Here is a 21,218-nt window from a genome sequence, read left to right on the forward strand (position 1 = left end):
TCTGTGCTAGTGACAATACCAAAGAAAGGAAGTACATTGGATTGCAAGGACTACAGAACAATTGCCCCAACGAGTCATCTAGGCAAGGTGCTGATGATGATACTGATTGAGAGACTAAGATCGCAGATAGAAGAACATACAGCAGATGAGCAAGCAGGGTTCAGAAAAGATAGAAGTACCATGCAGCAGATATTGGCATTAAGACTGATAGCAGAAAAAGCTCGATGAAAGAACAAGAACATATACACTTGCTTCATTGATTTTCAGAAGGCATTTGACAGTATAGATCAGAAAGTGAGTTGGGTGGTGTTGCAGTCATACAGAGTGGATAGCAGACTGATATGGTTGTTGAAGGATATCAATGACAATGCAGAGGTGAGAACATGCGGGGAGTTGGGAAGTTGGTTTAAAACAAGTAGAGGTACAAGACAAGGAGATCCAATATTGCCAAGTATCTTCATCGCACATCTGGAGAGAGCCATGGACAAGATCAAGGAAGAGGTAGAAGGGACATCTGTGCATGGGAAAAGAATTAACAACTTGAGGTTCACAGATGATATAGTTATCATTGAGGAAGATGAGAAGCTAGTGAAAACGGTGCAGGTGCTAAACGAAGAAGGGAAGCGGTACAGACTTATTATGAACATCAGTAAAACAAAAGCAATGGTACTTGGAGATAAGAAGTAGGAAGATTAGTATTGATGGTATTGAACTAGAAAATGTCAAGAAGTTCACATATCTGGGGAGCAACATAACATATGATCTAGACTGTAAGAAAGAAATAGTGACTAGAATCGTTGAAAGCAAGAGTGAGTTTGAAGGTGATGGATAAGATCTGGAAAAGCAAAGCAATTAGCTTAGGAATGAAGCTGAGCATCTTGAAAATGTGTGTATTCAGCAGCATGTGTTATGGATGTTAGACATGGGTGATAACGAAAGATTTGAAAAGAAGAATATTGGCATTTCAAAGGAGTTGTTATAGAAAGATTCTGAGAATAGGATAGATGCAGAAGGTCACCAATGAGGAATTATATAGAAAGATACAGCCGAAAGAGAACCTGCTGCAGAAGGTTATAAAACGGAAGCTACAACTATTTGGGCATATTTGCAGAATGAACGATGAATGAACAATCAAGACCCTGGTATTCGGCATAATGGACAGTTCGAGTAGGAGAGGCAGACCCCACAGAGGATGGATAGATGATGTAGTATATTGGTGCAGAGCTAGTCCACAGAAACTAAGCCACTCTCCACTGGACAGGGAAAGATGGAAGGAAATAGTGAGAGAGGCATCAGACATCAATGGGTGCTGAGCCCACGGTTACTGATGATGATGATGGCCATTTTGAAGTTTTCCCCTAGTGTAGACGTAGCCATTATATCACTATGGAGAGAGTACAGCATCTAAGGCTACGTCTACACTAGCCAAAAACTTCGAAATGGCCATGCAAATGGCCATCTCAAAGTTTACTAATGAAGCGCTGAAATACATATTCAGCGCTTCATTAGCATGCGGGCAGCCGCGGCACTTTGAAATTGACGTGCCTTGCCGCCACACGGCTCATCCAGACGGGGCTCCTTTTCGAAAAGACCCCGGCTACTTCGAAGTCCCCTTATTCCCATCTGCTCATAGGAATAAGAGGACTTCAAAGTAGCCGGGGACCTTTCAAAAAGGAGCCCCGTCTGGACGAGCCACGTGGCAGCGAGCTACGTCAATTTCGAAGTGCTGCGGCTGCCCGCATGCTAATGAAGCGCTGAATATGTATTTCAGCGCTTCATTAGTAAACTTTGAGATGGCCATTTGCATGGCCATTTCAAAGCTTTTGGCTAGTGTAGACATAGCCTAAGTGTATCTTCAATCTGCCTATATCAACAAATTTGTTAATGGAGATCATCATAGATGTAGGCTTTTGCAAAAGCTGTACTACCTCTTAAGTTACAAATGCTCATTTCATAAAGTCACATGACTCCTACAATAACAGTTATTGCTTCACCCTTGTTTAAACATATTTGTAGAGTTATCTGTCGGAATTAAGTCCTATTTAATTGATGGAGTGGTCTAGAAAGTACCAGGAGTCTTACTTCAACAAATGTTTAACCAGGAATAATTAGATTCTTGCTAGAGAACCCTAACTAGGATTGTACTTAGAACTATGCCATAACACTGAACTGGCATCTATTCACTGACTTTTTTGACTGTGTCATGTTCCATGTATCAACAGGGATATGTGGCAAAATTTATACTGGCAAACCCACCATTTATAACCATGCTTTTTATCTCAATTACCACAATTAGCCACACCTTTGTCATCTCAAATCTATAGATCAGTGACACTCAACCAGGGGTATGCAGAGGTTTTCCAGGGGATATATATCAACTAAAAAGCACTAGTGAAAATAGTACAAACTAAAATTTCACACAGATAATGATTAGTTTCTACTGCTCTAGACACAGAAATGCAAGTGCAATATTTATATTCCTATTGACTTTTTAATTTATATGTGTAAAATGAGAAAGTAAGCAAAATTGCAATAATGGTGTGCTGTAAGACTTTTGTCTTTTTTTATTTTTTTATTTTTTAAAATAAAGTAGATTTTAAGTAAGGTGAAACTTGAGGGTATGGAAGACAACTCAGACTCCTGAAAGGAGTACAATAGTCTGGAAAGGTTAAGAGCCACTGACGTAGATTGTTGAAAAGATTTCCAAAAAAAAACACAGCCAGGAAAGGGTTATTTCTTTTGCTGTCTGATTTGGTGTTTACAGAAAAGTGAAAGGTATTTTTTGCACGAACACCTTCTTCAAAGAATTTTATTGGCACTGGTCTTAAGAAAGACGGATTTTCAGCTTTTCAGGCCAAGACAGTAAGGTGGTAACATAGTGTGTAAAAAGAAAATAAACAGGAAAAAATGGAACAGTTGCTTGTGGGGCTGATATCTAGCTGGGGTCATACACAAAAAAGAGAAGCCTGGCTCAGAATAATGGTGGTAGCAGCCCACTGGCATAAGGGGAAAAGCATGAAAATTTTCTTCCACTGAAGAGAATATAATCTCCAGAAACGCCAAATAAAAAGTGATTTGTTTTATCATAATTTGATGCACTGTCCGCTAAACTTTTGGAAAGTATGGGAGGGGTAGCTGTGTTAGCCTGGATCTATAACAGCAACGAAGGGTCCTGTGGCACCTTATAAACTAACAGAAAAGTTTTGAGCATGAGCTTTCATGAGCACAGGCTCACTTCATCAGATGCAGCATCTGATGAAGTGAGTCTGTGCTCACGAAAGCTCATGCTCAAAACTTTTCTGTTAGTCTATAAGGTACCACAGGACCCTTCGTTGCTGTAAACTTTTGGAAGAATCTTCATTCCTTTAGTTATTTGCTATTAATCAAATCAGCCTGCAGAGGGCCTCCTTTCTCTGAGTGCTTTTATTCCTACAAAGAGAGAGAATACTATGGAAGCTTTGGTTATTTTACAAAATCTCTGAAAATCAATGGCCATAATTTGTGAAAATACTTTAAAACAATATAGTAGCCTTTAAAGCAGCTAACATTAAAATTATGACTGACTGTAATGTTGCACTCAGTTTATTCAACATCATTATGAAAGCATTCAAGCAAATATGGAATATTCAGAGTAAGAATACATCTATTAGTTTCTAATTTAAAAACTAAATATACTTGTGTTGAATAGTAACAGAGAGGTAGCTGTATTAGTCTATATTCTAACAAAACAAACCAGTGGGTCTGCCCCATGAAAGCTCATCACCTAATAAATTATTTTGTTAGTCTTTAAAGTGCTACAGGACTGCTGGTTTGGCTAACACAGCTACCTCTCTGTTACTATACTTGTGTGGGTGATTACAAGATTAATAGGTACTATACTGAATGTATATAAATCTGACAAATTTAAAAGACATTAATTCAAAATGACATAAATAAGGGAATAAAAAGCACTGGAACTGCGATACAGGATTGGAGCAATGCGCTTTCTGTTTCAGGATCATATGCTTCATAAATGAATAAACACTGCAGTAGACGCTTAAGGGGATAATCTTCCTGCAGGGAAAGTTTCCTATAAATTACAAGTTGATTTCCATCCGCACGCATGACTTTTTTTAAAAATACTGAAATTCCAGATATCAATTTACATGTTCCAAACATAAAGACAAATTAATACTTTTTTTTCCCCCTGCTCAGAGTATTTGCACAATCTGACATACAACATGTCTGGAGGCACATTTGTCATTGCTTTCCATGTTATTATGAACTGAGTTTTGAAAGTATGTTTAATTATAAACCTGTCTCGAAAATAGTATTTTTCCAAGAATGTTTTGAACATATTTCGAAGAAAACTATATATGGAAACAGGTCAGATTTTTGACAACACACTAACCACTCCCTTTCCCCCAAAAGTCAGATTTAATTGAGGAAAACCAAAATGTTTGGCTTTCAGCTTTTCATAAAAACAAAACAAAAAGGGACAGAAAAGTATTCTGTGAAAATTTGATTTCTTTTTAAAAAACATTTTGAATAGAAATGATTGACCTTTATATCTTCTAGTTAAGCTATGGTTTCTATGTAAATTGCAAGTGACAGTTTTTCAAAAAAAAATCCATCTCACTATATATAATGTATCAGAATGCAAGATAGAGACTGTTTTTTAGTGGTATTTGTCTCAGATTCACCAATGCATCTGTACACCAATGCAAAGAAAACTCTCTAATTAGGGTGATCATCTCTCCCATTTTCAGCAGGACGGTCTCATATTTGGGATGCCAAAAAGGCAATAGGAATTATTTTTAAAAAGGGACTGATTGCCCCATATCTGCTGCACAGGCACAGCTGCCTGCTGGAGAGCTAGTACTGTGCATCACTACATACTGTCCAACAGAGGAAGCTGGCAGGTTAGCTGGGGGAGGTAGAGTGCTGTGGCTGCCCCTTGCCTGCTGCTTCCCTGAGGCTGAGGGAAGTGGGAAAGCACTCCAGCTGCTCCGTCCTGGCCACTTCATGGGGAAGGAGCGCTCCACCCCATCCCATGTGTGACCCTGGGAGATATGGTCACCCTGCCTGTAATGCTTTTACTTACAGCACAAATCAATAGCTTGTGTGGCAGTGGAAGACTGCTAAGGCAAGCTGACGCTTTTGCCTAAGTTCAGGGAAAGGGTTCTGAAGCACACAGCTCTGCTGAAGGCCCACATGCCATTGGCATAGCCCAATTACACACACATGCTATCTGGTTCACATTTCTCTAACTCTAAACATAAACAGTGTACTGTGGATGTGCATTTAGAAATTTCATCATTATAAGGAAACATGATTTTTCAGATTTGCCTATTGAAATTTATACTTAGCTTAACAAGGGACTTGTTATATTGCAATGCAAACAATTATTTGATAAAATATATCCTAAATGTACATAACAGGTGCTTGAGAATAAATCCCAGTCCCAAATTCCTTATGACCTAAGATACCCATAATGTGATGGTGTAAGTGCCTGTGCAAAACCCCATATTTTAAAGGGGCTAAGCACTGTAAGAAGTAGTAGTAGTCTTGTCACTTAAATTGGCTTGCAGTGTGCAGGTTAAGTAAAGCCCCAAGCAAATGCATACACAGTAGGTGTCAGCTGGTAAACTGAAGGGTTGCAGGTATCAGAGGACTTATTTAAAATATCTATGAACTGCATCATTCCTTGTCCTTAACCTTTAAGCACAGCTCCCTTGAAGGAGAGGGGACTGGGCAGGCACAAGATACTGTATTCTGCTAAAAAAGGGGTTATGCTGTTACTGAAGCTTTCCCACCACTTTGTTCCTGCATCAGATGCAACTACAGGCACTGTTTGTAAGTAAAATTTGGGTAAGCCTGAGCCACAAGCCAGAATGCAGTTTTCATGGGTACAGTAACTATCACCAACCTCAGCCACCTTGCCCAGCCCCCACTCATTTACTGCAAGTCCTGGGAGCCTTGTGCAAGGGCACAAGTGAAAGACATAAGTTTAGATAGCACTGTCCTAGACTAGGGTTGAGCAAACTTTTTATGTCAGGCCCCGCTTTTCACCCCTGCAATTAGCAAGCCCCGCCTTCCACCTGTCTAATGTATCGCAAACCAACAGACATTGCAGTTACGTTCAAATGGGGGGAAAAAAAAAAACTTTCAGCATGTATAAAAAAAAGTATGTAGAATGTGAAAACTTTATCTGTATATAAATGTGAACACACAGACATAAAACAGTAACATATTTCAACATTGTTAATTAGAGAGATGAGCTTGAGGGACGTGCCCCTGCTTAATGACATTTCATAACTCTCACTTCGTGCACCCCTGCCTGAGAACACACACAGCTTGCTGCCACATGCTAAGAAAAGGCAGTTCCCTCCACCCCATATCTCTGTGTGCAGAGATCATTGTCTTTGTCTAACCTGCCTGCTCATGGGTACTGGAACAATTTGTATAGTGGGGGGGCGCTGAGAGCTACTGAATCAAACTCTTAAAACCTGGATAGGATGAGAACCATTTCCTGCCAGAGGGAGCAGCAGTTCCAGCACCTATGCACCCACTCCATTCTCCCCTGTACTCACTCTGCCCTGTGTCCCTCTCATACCCCTTGTATCCGTCTCTGTCCCGTGTCCCTTGCACATCCCACACTCTTCCCTTACCCCAGTACTCATCCCACCGTGTCCTTGACACCTTCCACCTGCTCCATTTCCTCCATACTTGCCCCACACATCCCATGTGCTCCATTACAACCCAATACTCACCCTCATGTCCCCTACACATCCCACCCGCTTCATTACCGCTGCACTCACCCCACCTGCGCCACTGCCCCCATATTCACTCCACCATGTCCCCTCACACTCCACCCCCCTCTGCCTCTCCTCCTTTCCATACTCACACATCTCACCCCATTAGCCCCTCCCCCACCCTCCCATGTTACCTCACCCCTCCTTCCCCCTCCCATGTTACCTCACCTCTCCCTTAGCCCCTTCCCCACCCCTTCCATGTTACCTCACCCCCCAGCCCCTTCCCCCCAAAGCCTCCCGACACCCTCCCTCTCTCCCTCCCCAGTTCCTCCCGCATCCCTTCCCCGCCGCCCCTCTCAGCTCCTTCCCCGTCTCGCCTCCTCTCCCCGCCGGGCTTCGGGACGTGCGGGCGGGCAGGCAAGGAGGGGACTGGGCGGGCTCCTCCGGCCCCCTCGAGCGGAGCCGCGCTGCCCGCCTGCCTGTCAACCCAGCCCCAGGCGCCTCCCAGCGGGGCTCAGCGGCCGCGCGGGCTGCGGGGGCCTTTCCCAGGCACGCCCCCTCCCCCGCCGGAGACGTGCGCGCGGGGCAGCGTGGGTGGGTAGGTGGGGGTGTGCGTTAGCGAGCACCCGGCGCCTTTCGGAGTCGCAGCAGCGATAGCAGCATGGCCGGTCCCAGAGCTCTCTGCTCCGCGCTCGGGCTCTGCAGCATCTTGAGCCTCTGGGCTGTGCAGGCGCGGGCCGCGCAGCGGCAGGAGGACACGCTCTACATGTGGATTGACGCTCATCAAGCCAGAGTCCTGATAGGTAAGTGGGGGCGCTGCCCCCACCCTCCGCATTAGCACCGGCTCGTTGGTCCGCTCAGTGCCTCCTAGGGGGTGCTGCAGCAGCGTGTCTCCCAGCCCCACGCAACCGTGAGGCATGTCTCCACGCGGCGTGTTTAACCTGCCCGAGTGGGGCTCCGGCGGCCAGCTGTAGCCCTGCAGAAAAACTTTCCTCAGGCACTTCAGCTCCGGGTTGTATCAGCGAACCACCCAATGCCCGGACAAACTTTAGGTGTTTCCAACATCATTGGAAAAGCCTGTCTCAGTGGTCAGTCTCCCAGGAAGTAGGTACTAGTGAGAATAAACATTCTCTCCAGTAAATGTTTTGTGTGGTCCGCCTGCTTCATTTCCCTCTCTTTCTAGGCTGTGTGTGTGTTTTACAGGCTTTGAAGAGGATATTCTGATTGTTTCAGAGGGGAAAATGGCCCCATTCACTCATGATTTCAGAAAAGCTCAGCAGAGGATGCCAGCTATTCCAGTCAATATCCATTCTATGAATTTTACCTGGCAAGCAACAGGAAGGGTAGGTATTGATTGAGCTTGGGAGAATAAAAAAAAAAGTCCCCTTTTTAAATATGCTCAGCAGATGCAAATGTTTAGCTTCTGAATATTTCAGGAAATCCTTTCTGATAGGGGCCAAAAAGACAGAAAAGAATGAGCCGTTGATTTAGAATCACCTGTTATTGGAAGTATTTATCTGTCAGGGAAAATTCATAGTGCTTTTAAAAAAGTCAGCCAACAATATGAGTATGATTAGACAACACAAGCTCATGAGGAAACATTAGCTAGCCTTAAATGAAATTTTACAGACCAGCAATCCATAATGTCAATACAGTTTTGTTACTTTACTTTTTTAAAAAGCATACTTTTTAGCATATGGAGCTCTACTATGAAATGTTTGTTAAATACACGTACACTGTTTCAGTATGTGCAGTTGTGTTAAAATAGCAGCTGTGTTGCATGGTAGATCTATTTCTACAAAGTATAACGGCAAAACTATGAAACACTGCAATCTCTTGAGCCCACAGTTCTTTAATTTTTGGTGAAAAAATAAGAATGTGTGATCCACTTTCATGCATAATTTGACAGACTGAAAAAATGTTGTTTTCATAACATTGCATCACATTGATCTAAGTAATCATAGATGTATTCAGCTTAGCACAAATAAATTCTATATACTTTTTTTAAAGCAATCTGTTCATTTTATATAAGAGTGGTTGGTAAAATCATGTAGTTTTCAAAGTACTCAGTGAAGATCAGTTTTCGTTTGGTCAACTTTACAACTGCGAGTTTTCCATTATTTAAAAATTCTTTTGCAAACTGATTATTTATGACTCAGGAAATCTCTTACAGCTACTAACATATCCTTCTATCTATGGTTACTTATGTGGTCCCAGGACCATACTATCTGAATGCTTTGTACTCTGTAATATATTCACCATCACTACACCCAAGTCTCAGGTAGGGAAGTGTTACATCTCTATTTACAGATGGGGACTGAGGCACAGAGAGGCAAACTGACTTTTAGAGGAGACTGAAGTCACAGGAGTTCTATTTGTATCTGCAGAAAACAAACATGACCCCACAAAACATGCTATTTAAGTAACTAGCCATAGTTAACATGTCCCAGGACAGGCATGATAGTACTGCTGTCTATAAGAAAAAAATCTTATTGGATAGTGGGATTGAAACATCAGAGAGAAGCCAGTTCCCTTTTCCAATCTCCTTTTTTCTTTTCTAAGTCCCCTTTTTAGCAACCCTGCAAACAATTTATTGCGGTGGTGTGACTGTAATATTTGAAATGCATGGCACTGCTCACATGCTTAAAATTAAGCATGTGTTTAATAGCTCTGCTGGGTTGAGGTTAGAGTATTCAGCACCTTGCAGGGTCAAATCCCATTTGAACTGTGACAAAGCCATTCAACAAATCATTCCTCTCTCTCTCTTTAGTTTATTTAATTTTATTTACAGAAAACTGATTAGTTAAAATTGTTGACGTGCTTATATATTTTAAAAAATAGTTTCAGTAGCTGTACACCTATACAGAAATGCTATTTGAATATCTCCCATATAAAAATCAGATCAGAACTACAGAAGGAGTTTAATACTTCAGGTAAAAAAATTAAGATGAGGTGAAGGATTTAATTAAGCATAAGACAGAGCAATTATCTAAAGAGCAAAATGTTGATGTTTTAAAAACACAAACTCTATCCTGGGAATTTTCAAGGTAAGATAAAGTAAAAACTATTGGAAAAAAAACATACAGAGCTCAAATACTATAAGCAACCTTAACTGTGAGTCACTCCTCCTATTTCCAAAGCAGTGTTGGCCTTCAGCCATGAGTCAAATAAATGATGAACTTCACACAGGCTATTCATTTGGTGGAAAACATACAATCCTGTTTAGTGCAACTTAAAACTGTCCCTACCCAACTCCATCCTGTACAGAGTACATATATCTGGGCAGTTTGTTCCAATAGCAGTGGGTATTGAAACATGAATATCAGTGCAGATTAGATGACAAGTTCTAACTCACAGCCCTGATGGGGTGACTGTGCTGACTTTAACCCCAGGTATAATTGCATGGGGAGCCTGTTTAAATTATGGAAGTCTGTGTGGATTGCCCTCTGGGCTGCAGCACTTCCTGAAATCTCCAGCATAGTATATGCTGTGGTCAGCCCCCACCATGCTCTTCCTTCTCCAGTAGCTTCTCAGGGGCCAGCTTCATATTTGTCTTCCAAAGACCCACCAACCAACAGGAGGATGGACAGAGGGGGCAGTTGCCGTGGGGCCCATTGATTTAAAGAGGCTTGGAGCTCCTAGCAGCTGTTACTGCAGCCGTGGCGGTGACTGGAGCCACAGGTCCTTTAAATTGTTACTGGAGTGCCAGTGAGGCAGCTTTGAGGGCTGGGGGAGGGGGGAGGGGGCAGGCTGCTCCTGCCCCTGCCCCTTCCTCCTGAGACCCCTCCCCTTCAGGTAGTGCAGAGAAAGAGTCCTCTTCCCAGGCAAAGTGCGGGGTGCCTGCGGAGGCTGTAGGCTCCCCTGGTTGTTCCACAGTTTCTATGCCAAAAACATTTTCCCCCTTGCAGGAAACAGGGCTTTTTGGCAGTCTCTGTACACTGTTCTTGCCCTTTTATCTGGTGTAAAGGGCTTGGAGCTAGAATAAGGGTCTTGCCTTAGATCTTAACAGTGCATTGTGAATGCAAGAAAATTAATTAGCACTGTACTGCATCTAGCATACTGGGATCCTGGTACATAACTAGGATTCATAGCTACTATGATATGATAAATAAGAATGGTAATTTTAAAGTAACCTGTATATGCACTAACTTAATTGGATGGTGCCCTTATTGGCAGTTGTAAAAGGACAAAATTAAGATTGTTTGTGGTAACAGAACTACATTTTTCCAATATTTCCAACATTTGAAAAAAGTTTTCACAGAAAATTCATGTTTTTGAATGTTTTTATTCTAAATATAAGTTCTTTTAAAAATATACCTCACATGCTCCAAGCAAGTACTACGTATGAGGCCTTTGTTCAGCCTCAGCTTTTGTCTTATCATTTCCTTAGCTTTTTGTTAACATTTTGTAAGTAAAATACCAGTTTACTTACTCTATTGGAAAATATAATAACTATAAATAGTAGACTGCCTCCTATCCAACAGCTCTTAATTAGCACATCGTGAGCCTCCACTTGCTAGCAATGCAACCAGATGTGTGTCTTTGGATTTTTTGTGATCTTTGTATCCAGATGGTTGTGCCTGAGAACTGTGCAGGAGTTCCAGAACTCCTGGGTCATATGAAGCATATTCCTGGTTTTTGATACGTGGTAGTCTTCCCCCAGTAGAAACTAGGCATATGCTATTGTACAGCTCCTGTGTCTGAGGAGCTCCAATAGTTTGAGCCAATTCTCTGCTACCCTGTAACTTGCATTTCCAATTTATATCTATGCCATGTGGATGTAAAACACTAACACATGAGAATGGAAGTGTTTCATGTCTTCTTTGTGCTGGTGTAATTATGACACAAGGTGGAGGGCAGTGGAGAATCTGTCCCAAATTCTGGAACATCCTCATAATCCGGTATGGATGGGTAGGTCAGCTCCCAGTCAGACCTTAGATGTATATTGAAATGAGCAATTTATATTTTAAGTACTGAATTATTCTTGTATTTAGTGTAAATCGGTTTAGAAGTGATCTCCAAAGACACTAAATGGAAAATCTCTATTGCTAATATTGTAATCTTTGTAGTTGGACATTTTTGTTCTATCTGGGAAAAATATCTTTTTGTAGGAACTGTTAAAGTCATGTTGGTTAGTAAATGAAACATGTTTCTTTTCATTCTTCAGCAACTCACTGGGAATCAGGAAGTTCAAAATATATGGCAAATTTTGTGGGAGGGAGAACTAAATTAAGAGCCCGATGCTTAATTGATATCCAGCGAAGTTAAGAGGAGCAGTGGGAGCATTTCAGTAGAGGTGCTCAGTCCATTGAACACTGGAGACGTTATTTATTAAAATTTCTGCCTAGTATTACCGTGCTGTATAAATTTCATCACAGCTGTAGTTTTATTTTTACAAAAACCGGACTCCAGAATGTTGTACAGATCTTCCGAGCTGGAAAAAACCCTACCAAGTTCCCACTGGATAATATTGTACAATGCATACATTTATGTAACCACTAGAAGTCACTGGTGTTGCTTCAATTTTGTATCCTGTAGGTTTTTGCAAAAGAAGGTATGAGAAAATTGTGCGTCTATTCTCTCCGCATTCCTCAGGGATGTGTGTGCAGAGCCTTCCTAATTTGGTGAAAATTAGACCCTAGTGTGCTAACTTTTGCTACTACAAGTTTTACCTTGCACCCTGGAGAAAAGTCCTAGAGCATGCAGTTGGTGATATAATTTCAGCAGAATTTAGCAATGTATGAGGGGCATATAGGCCCCAAACTTTCAAACATTCGTGCCCATGCTTAACTTTACTAATGAGAGTAGTCCCCCTGATTTCAGTGGGACTGTTTTTGGTAGAAAAATGAAGGATACATGTAAGTATGGTTAGGCTTTCTTGGTGAATAGATGGTGAGGACTAGAGCTTAAAGACAAAATAACTGCCTGATTGATTCAATGGGCAGAAGAAGAGTCAAGATCAAAACCAAGTTGAGATTTTTTGCTCAAAGGGTTACTAGTAATTGTCACTGATGCAGCCCCCATGTCCAGTCTGTATGGCAAGCTAGGGAGCATGTATCGCTCTTTTTCCAGCATACTTTCTGTTTCACAAAAGGAAGGTTAGGAAAGAAAAGGAGGTAAAAAAATACATCTCACAAAGGCTAACTTTCATCTCATCTGCATGGGGCAGGGGGGTCAATCCAAAATGACTCAACCCACTTAACTGGAGTACTTTTATATTCATACTTATGTGACTGAGATCAGAATCCGGCCCGGAATGAAGGACTAAGAAAACTTCTGTGTTAAAAATTTCAGCTTCCTCCCCAAGGAAGGTGAATGGACTACTTGGTAATAGATCATTATGGACATCATGAAAGAAACACATTTAAATAATACAGTATAACATCATCAATAAAACAAAAGAAGAACGAAAGATGGTATATTTCAGTTCCAATAATACTTCAGAGGAACTGCTGAAATACATAAACACCTCATCCATACACGGCAATTACAGCAGCAATTTTTATTATTTCTAATATTGCCAAATGTGTGTAGGTCACAGTTTTTTTCCTGTGGAATTATGGCTGTTTGGACGTTATGATATATGCAGTTGCATAACTTTGGACTCTTGGGATTTACAGTAGTACCTTCACTCTGGTTTCCTGTCAGCAAACAGAGGAAATACCTTGTTTTCTGACCTCCATGCCACAAGTTCCATGGGAAATATGAATATGTTTACATACTGTGGGCATGATTTTTAAAAAGGGTGTTCTTGTATCAAAAGCACAGCTCCAAACCTTTAATATTTAGATTCTATTCTGCTGTGGTATTTTGCATCTTGGTGTTGTAGACACGCCACTAGGGATCAAAGAGTAATGGTTTAGAGATCCCACTTCATTTAGTAAAGCAGGCATGTGCCAGCCATCTGTTCTATCTGCTGATAGAGACCAGCAGTAAGTTACTCAAAGTTTTGCCAAAAAAAGGCTTTATTGCTCAGTAGAAATGACTTACAAGGCACCTTGTAAGCTACATCTGGCTTCCATAGTAATTTACATGGCATATATGTAAACTACACAATTACACTTTTTACACAGGGTGTAAAGTTATGGAAAGTAAACTCTGCAATGGAATTTTCAGCACATATTCTTTTATTTGAAAACATTCCTAAAAACAAAAGGGAGGAGTGCTTTCAATGAAAAAGAAGTCATAAAACAGGACTAGCTTTTGATAAACACTGCAAGTAAAGGGAAACCAAATTTTAACACAATATATTGGAAAAATAGATTGATCTCTCTCTGTTACAAACTATGCCTTTTGAATTTTAGATCTCAGTTTATTTTTCACTACTTGTTCTCAACTTGGAAAATGAATTATATCAATTTCACATTGGTTTCCCTTTTAAATTATAAATGTTGTAAAGGTAGGGTTGCAAACTGTGCATGATGTGTACTCTTTCCAGTAAAACAGTTAGTGCGTTCAAACATTTGTTTTGGCCCCATGCATTCTGCAGATCTTATTTTTGTAATATCAAAATTTTGGATCGATTGACAGTATACCCACCAAAGTACTTTATATGCATTTAAAACACATATGTGGGGCCTCATTCTCACCTAGTTTATGCATAGATCTGTTACTTGCCCTGTATTTTGGAAATGATAAAATATTATCTATTTACAGTGGTTGGTCAGTTCTATTTAATGTTACGCCTACCTTAGTTAAGAGTAATGTGTTTTCAAAGCCACCTGAGTTTTCTTTATACAGTAGTTTGAAATGTTTTTGCCATATGGAAGCTGTAGATAATAGTTGCACAAAATACTCAAAAGAGGCACTTGAAGTGGATTTGAAAGATCACATAAAGGTTCTTACATTTCCTGCCTGTAATGTCAATTATATCAATTAGGGTGAGGATACATATTTCATATAGACATTCTCTGTTGGAGATGAAGAATCATTTTGGTTAGTGAAGGATAAGGATACCCTATTCTATTTCTCTAGTTAATTTGCATAAAATTATTACTTTTTGGTGATCCTTTTATACGGCCAACTTTGGCAATGTGAAATGCTGAATGCTCTCTACCAGTGTTCCATCTAATGTTTTCCGTTCATGTGAGGAATAAATTTCATGCGCACCAAGGCACATGCTGATGTGCCCCACATTCTGCCGGTGATTATGAGTGCCCTGCTAATCCTCTGGGAGGCATTTGAATTTCTCCTGGGTGGCCACCCAAGCACACAGCTTACAATCTCTATACCGTCCACAGGATGTATGCCGGTGGCATCCATGGGAATTCAGGGCACCCGCTTCTTACAGGATCAAGCTTGTATTTCCTGATTCTCTTCAGGGAATCCATAGTCTTCCTCATATTCTTTTTTAATGTTAAATAACTTGGTTTATCCTTTTAGGTTGAAAGCCCTGGAGCATGAATCTTGTGTTTGGCTGCCAAACACTAGAGTACGGTGTACGCAATATAGTAGCAGAGCTTCCTCGCGTTCCCCTGCCGGCCTGCTTCAGCCGTGTCCTACAGGGAGTCTCTCTGACAATTTAGGCTCTGTGTCCTGTCAGTCGTTGGCTTTGTTTCAATGAATGCATGTACGATGGTGGTTTTTGTGACGTGTGTAGGCTAGAGCTGGTCTGTAAACCACTGGGCTATTCTGTGAATGATTGAGGAGTTACTGGTTACTCCCGACAGTGCATTCCTGTGTGGCAATTCTTTGAGGAATTGAAGTTCTGGAATGGGTGTCCAGCTGAAGATGGGGGAAAATGGTTGGTGGGTCATCTGAAAACAGATCTGAGGCAAAAGAAGTTGACTTTCAGCTCCAGCTCAGAAGGTGAAGCAAAGCTTGAAAGAAGGGCCCTACGGAAGCAGGGCCCAGCTTTTGTGTGGCCCTGCTCTGAAGTGAAAGCAGGTTGAAAAAGACATGGGGCCTGATTCTGATCTTGTCTATGCTTATGACAATTAGAAATAAATCTATTGAAACAAATGCAGTTACAGCCATGGTGGGTAACCTGCATCCCACTAGGGCTCTACCTGCGGCCCGCAGACCTTCTGGCTCCCCCTTCCCCCATGTGCCTCTCACACACGGGGGCACCAGAGTCCCACACATCTTTGCTTCTCCTCCTCCCTCCCAGCACTTTCAGAACGACAAATCACCTGATGTGCACTCTGTCCCTGCTTCTGCCCGCCTCCCGGAGCAGGAATGCCACTAATCAGCTGTTTGCAGCATTCCAGCTCTAGGAGGGAGGGGGACAAGTGGGGATGGAGCATGAAGCAGGCATTTCATGGCTCCAAAAGTGATGGGAGGGAGAGGATCAGAAAAGTGGGGGACTCCAGTGCCCCAGTACATGAGGTGTATGGGGGATGGGGCTTACTGGGAGGTCAGAGGCTGTGGCAGCCCCTTGAGGTGAAAGAGGGCTATGCATGCGGCTGACCCACTATTTGGGGTTACCCATCACTGAGTTACAGTGGTGTTAAACCAGTGAGACTGAGAAGAGAATCAAGCCCATGATTTGGAGATTTGCTGTTTCTGGAAAGTCTAAGGGTATGTCTACACAGCAGCCTTATTTTGAAAGAAGTTATTCTAGAATAGCTTATTTCAAAGTAGCACTGCTACATAAAAAATGCATTTGAAATAGCACTTAGCCACTTTGAAATACAGCATTTACACACACAGACCCTCAGACCTCTAAACCTGTTTTGTTGTAAAACATTATAAATAGACATATGAAACAGTGTGTGTACATACATATCACCAGGGGGTGGTTTGGTTGGTGTTGCATATTACGGAGTTGATCAGACTGTTCTGAAAGTCATAGAGTAAATAGAAGTTTATTATGATTTTGGTAAATTATTCTGAGCTTGTGATCAGCAGCTTTTATTTTTTCATCATTTAGTTTGTGGTGATACCAAGTTTGTCATTCTGAGATAATTTACCATGGGAGCTGGATTGGTGATTACATTATTTAATAATGTGGTACGGGTTGAATCTCTCTAATCTGGAAATCTCTTGTCTGGCAACATCCATAATCTGGCATGATTTTAGTTAGCCAGATGACCACTTATCATGGGTGTGGCCAAGTTTCCCATGGTCCCAAAACATTTGATTACAGCCACCAGTTCTGGCTCTGAGTGTTCTGTGCTGTTACTTAGCTGCAATTTACCCTTAAATGTCTTCTAAGAGCCCAGTAAACAGTGAAAGTGTTGGTAATGTGCTATATAATACTGACCTCCCATAAACCTGCAAATTCTCTCATCTGGCGTTGGTCAAGTCCCAAGGATGCTGGATGAGAGAGGTTCAGCCGTTGCAGTGTGGCTGAATTTCACTTCCTTGCTATATGCACCAAAGTAATAGTACTTTTGTACTGAAAGTGAGTATGTTAGAGTGGCTGCTGCCTGGTTGGTATTGCTGTGCACAAGCACCATCAAGATAGTGGTGGGCTAATAACTGAAACCTGGTTTCAGTATTGGATGCAGTTGTAACCGTAACTTACAACTTTCTTACTTTCAGTGTTTTCATTTTGCAATTAAGGGTGCATAAATATGAAGGCTGAGGACCCAGGATGGTGAGTAGATGGGAGTGATGGAGAGAGGGACTAGCTGCAGAAAGCAATAGAAGCCTGACTCTATACATCCATTTGCTTTGACATCCTTCTGTCCTTACGCTGTATTTTGTCAACCAAAGTGCTTGAACTAACGGTCCCCTGATTTACCGAGGAAGGTGCTACTGGCAGACGTGCTCTCTGAGGAGCCTCTGACACTCAGCTGGGTCCTGCACTTGTTCAGGCAGAGTCTGAATCTGTTAACCTTCAGAGCATATAGAAAGATCTGTCTGTTTCCCCACATTTTCTAGTAGTAAGCTGGCGTAGCCTAAGTAAGGGATAAAGGTTTGTGTAGGAAGGGTTAATCCTAGATGGATAAATAACCGGGAGATTTATAAATATGTCTAGTGTACACTTGCAGGGAGCAAATGGATTAGAATTTTCTTGGCTTCTTTAAAAAACTGAAATAAATACCCTAAATAAAGCAACACTACTTAGGGGCCCTCCTGCAGAAGACTGCTGCATGACAGGTGAGCTCAGCCAACCCTTTTTGTCTACTCTTGAAAGGAGAAGACATACAATGGCCAATCCAAAACCTGTCTTTGGGTATAATTCATTCATATATACCAGTGCAGTAATTCCTTGTAGTAAAGCCAATTCCCTAGTTTTCACAGTAAATATTCAGGGACACATGAGTTTTTCCATTCCCTTTTCTAGGGCATCATCTCCAAGTCTCCCATGTGAGAGTCAATAGCAGTATATTGTCTCTAGTTCCTTTTGCCCTGATCCAGGATGCCACTCTCCAGGAACCCCTATCTCAAAATGACCAGTCTCATGAGTCTTATCACTGCCTCTCAAGCCACATCTCCTGCAAAATAACTCCTCACTGTGTTCCATTAGTGAGGTCTTTGTCCTCTCAGTCTCCCCCTATTCAAGGAACCTCTAGCTAGAACATCCTTCTCTGAGGTCTTCACCCCAAAAGCCTCCACACAATCAGGAGCCTCCCAGCTTTGGTCACTTCTCTCCAACAGTTCTCTCTCAGGACACAGGTGTTTCTGTTGGGTCTCCTGTAGCTCTCTCCCAAGCCACCCTTGCCAGCTCTCACCTGCTGCTTTCTCTCTCTGGCTTCTCTCAGTCTCCTGGTCTATCATCTGGCAGTCTCTCGTACATAGGACCCAGGTGCCCTCTCTTAAATCTAACTGGGGTCAACTTCTGAAAGGGTAAGTGTCACCTTGTGATAAGTATACAATTTATATTTCATTTGTAAAGTGCTTTTAGACCCTTTAAGATGGAAGTAACACTATTATACATAGAGAGATACACAGATAGTGAAAGAAATGTGTAAAGAATATACTAAGAGAAATCAGGCTTTAGAGCCAGACAGGTGACACAGAGAACCATAATGCTGAGGTACTGGGAACAGCCCAGCCTGAGGGCAAGACTTGAACTGGACTTCTGTTATCTTACAGTTTTGTTTGTTAACGAATCATACCCCAAGGAAAAGGGTGACTTTTTGACATGTCATAGGGCACTTGGACTGTGTTTTAGAGAACGCAGAAAATTCATCTGCCAGCCAGTCTGTACATTGAACTGCAGTCACAAAAACATAGTACTGGAAGGGATCTCAATAGTTTATCTAGGACTAGCCTAATCTGCTGCACTGAGGCAGTGCTGAATATATAAGTAGATAACTGGACATCCCTGACAGGTGTTTGATTAATCTATCCTTAAAAACCTCCAATGGCAGAGATTCTACAACCTCCCTAAGGGCATGTCTTCGCTCCAGGGAAGGTCGGTGCTGCTGTGGTCAATATTCTGGGGTTCACTTTAGTGAGGCATAAGGGAAGTTGATAGGAGCGTTTGTGTTCACAAAAGCTCAATTTAAGGTATGTCAACTCCAGCTATATAATTAACTTAGCTGGAGTCATGTATCTTAATTCAACCTTCCTGTTTAGTGTAGACCTGGCCTCAGTAGTTTGTTCCAGGGCTTAACTATCATTACATTTTGGACGTTTTTCCTAATGTCTAATCTAAATCTCACTTGTTGCAATTTAAGCCTATTACTTCTTGCCCTGTCCATAGTAGTTAAGAAGAATTTATCACCCTTTACTTTGTAATAACCTTTTACATACTTGAAGACTGGAATCGTAATCCCTGGCCCCCACCAGTCTTTTCTTCTCCAGACTAAACAAATCCATTTTTTTCAGTCTTCTCTCATGTTTTCTAGACATTTGATCATTTTTGTTACTCTACTCTGGACCCTTTCCAATTTCTCCACAACTTTCCAGTGCTACCCAAAACTGGTCATTGTACTTCAGTTGAGACTTTTTATTTCTGAGAAAAATTACAACTTATGTTTTGCTTATAACATCCCTACTAATACATCCCAGAACAATGTTTGCTTTTTTTTTTTTTTTTTGCAACAGTATTACATTGTTTGGTCATATTTAGTTTTTGATCTACTGTAGTCCCCACATCTAGCGTGTCGTCTTAGACAGTTGTTCCTCATTTTGCATTCATGCAGTTGAGTTTTCCTTGCTAAGCACAGTACTTTGCATTTGTTCTTATTGAGTTCCATACTGTTTAATTCACACCATCTCTCCAGATTGTTAGGGTGATTTTGAATTCTAATCCTGTCTTCCGAAGTGCTCGCAACCCCTCCCAGCTTGGTATTGTCCACAGATTTTTCAAGTGTATTCTCCAGATCATTGATAAAGATACTGAATAGAAAGAGGTGCAAAACAGAATCCTGTTTGGCTCCACTTGATATGCCCATCCAGTGAGATTGAAAACTACCCTCTGTGGTTTTCCAGCCGGGTTTGCAACCCACATTATGTATGCCATTAATGGAAACATAAGGATTCAGGTTAGCAATAGTACGAAGATATGAATGCCTCGTTCATTTTCAGTAAAGAGGCAAATCTAAGGGTGCATTTATTTGAAGGAGTATCATAAACGAAACAAGCAAAGTTATGCTAACCTTACAATTAGGAGAACAAAAAGCAGTCAAGTAGCACTTTAAAGACTAGCAAAATAGTTTATAAACTATAAACCTAATAAACTATTTTGCTAGTCTTTAAGGTGCTACTTGACTGCTTTTTGTTTTGATAGTGTATAGACTAGCACAGCTTCCCCTCTGTTACTATTCAACATGCAAGGCACTACATTTAGCCATTTGGAATGGAGATCCATCAACTATTAACCTAATAAACTATTTTGCTAGTCTTTAAAGTGCTACTTGACTGCTTTTTGTTTTGATAGTGTATAGACTAGCACGGCTTCCTCTCTGTTACTTACAATTAGGAGGTTTTTCCTAATGTCTAACAGGGGAGGCCACTGACCCAAAGAAAAATCATTCATGGGGCCACATACCAGTGAGAAGGAAAAACTAAAAAGCAATAAATCCCCTTACTGGCCTAGCCCCAGAAAAACAAAACAAAAACAAGCCTCATTGGAATGGCCCCTGAGAAACAAAAAAAAGACACACAGACACACTAGGGACGCTGGGGTCCCTCACACTCCAGCCCCGCTGGTCTGGATATAGCCCCCAGCTTACCTTGATTCAGGTCCATGGTGAGGCTCAGGGCTTCTCTTCCCCCGGCAGTGGAGCAAGTCAGAGCTAGCACCCCAGCCTCACAGGGGTGCACCAAGGTAAAGAAACTTGCAGCAGGGCTGGAGTGCTAGCTCTGGTTTGCCCTTCTGTAGTGAGGTAGGGAAACCCTGACCCTTGCCATGGGCCTGATCAAGGGAAGCTGGGGGCTGGATCTGGTCTGGTGGGCCATGGGTTGTCCACCCCAATATATTCTAAATCTCCCTGGCTGCAATTGAAGCCTAACGGCGTGTCTTCACTACATGATGAAATGATGCTGCAGCGACTGATCCACTAGCGTCGATTTATCGCATTTGCTTAGATGTGATAAGTGGACTTCCAAGCACTTCCCCGTCAACTTTGGTGCTCCATCAGGAAG

The 21,218-nt window shown here is 41.7% G+C and overlaps 1 protein-coding gene across 1 annotated transcript in view; it reads left to right on the forward strand.

Annotated features, from left to right (window-relative positions):
* The first annotated feature begins 7,328 nt into the window (after positions 1-7,328).
* WIF1 (Wnt inhibitory factor 1) overlaps positions 7,329-21,218 on the forward strand; it is a 55,746-nt gene continuing 41,856 nt past the window's right edge. Inside the window, exons 1-2 of the mRNA XM_074984050.1 lie at positions 7,329-7,537; positions 7,938-8,077. Coding sequence (XP_074840151.1) covers positions 7,396-7,537; positions 7,938-8,077 — 282 coding nt within the window. The 5' untranslated portion in view covers positions 7,329-7,395. The remainder of the gene's footprint in view (positions 7,538-7,937; positions 8,078-21,218) is intronic.

This window comes from Carettochelys insculpta, chromosome 1 (genome assembly GCF_033958435.1).
Source record: "Carettochelys insculpta isolate YL-2023 chromosome 1, ASM3395843v1, whole genome shotgun sequence".
Taxonomy (NCBI): Eukaryota; Metazoa; Chordata; order Testudines; family Carettochelyidae; genus Carettochelys; species Carettochelys insculpta.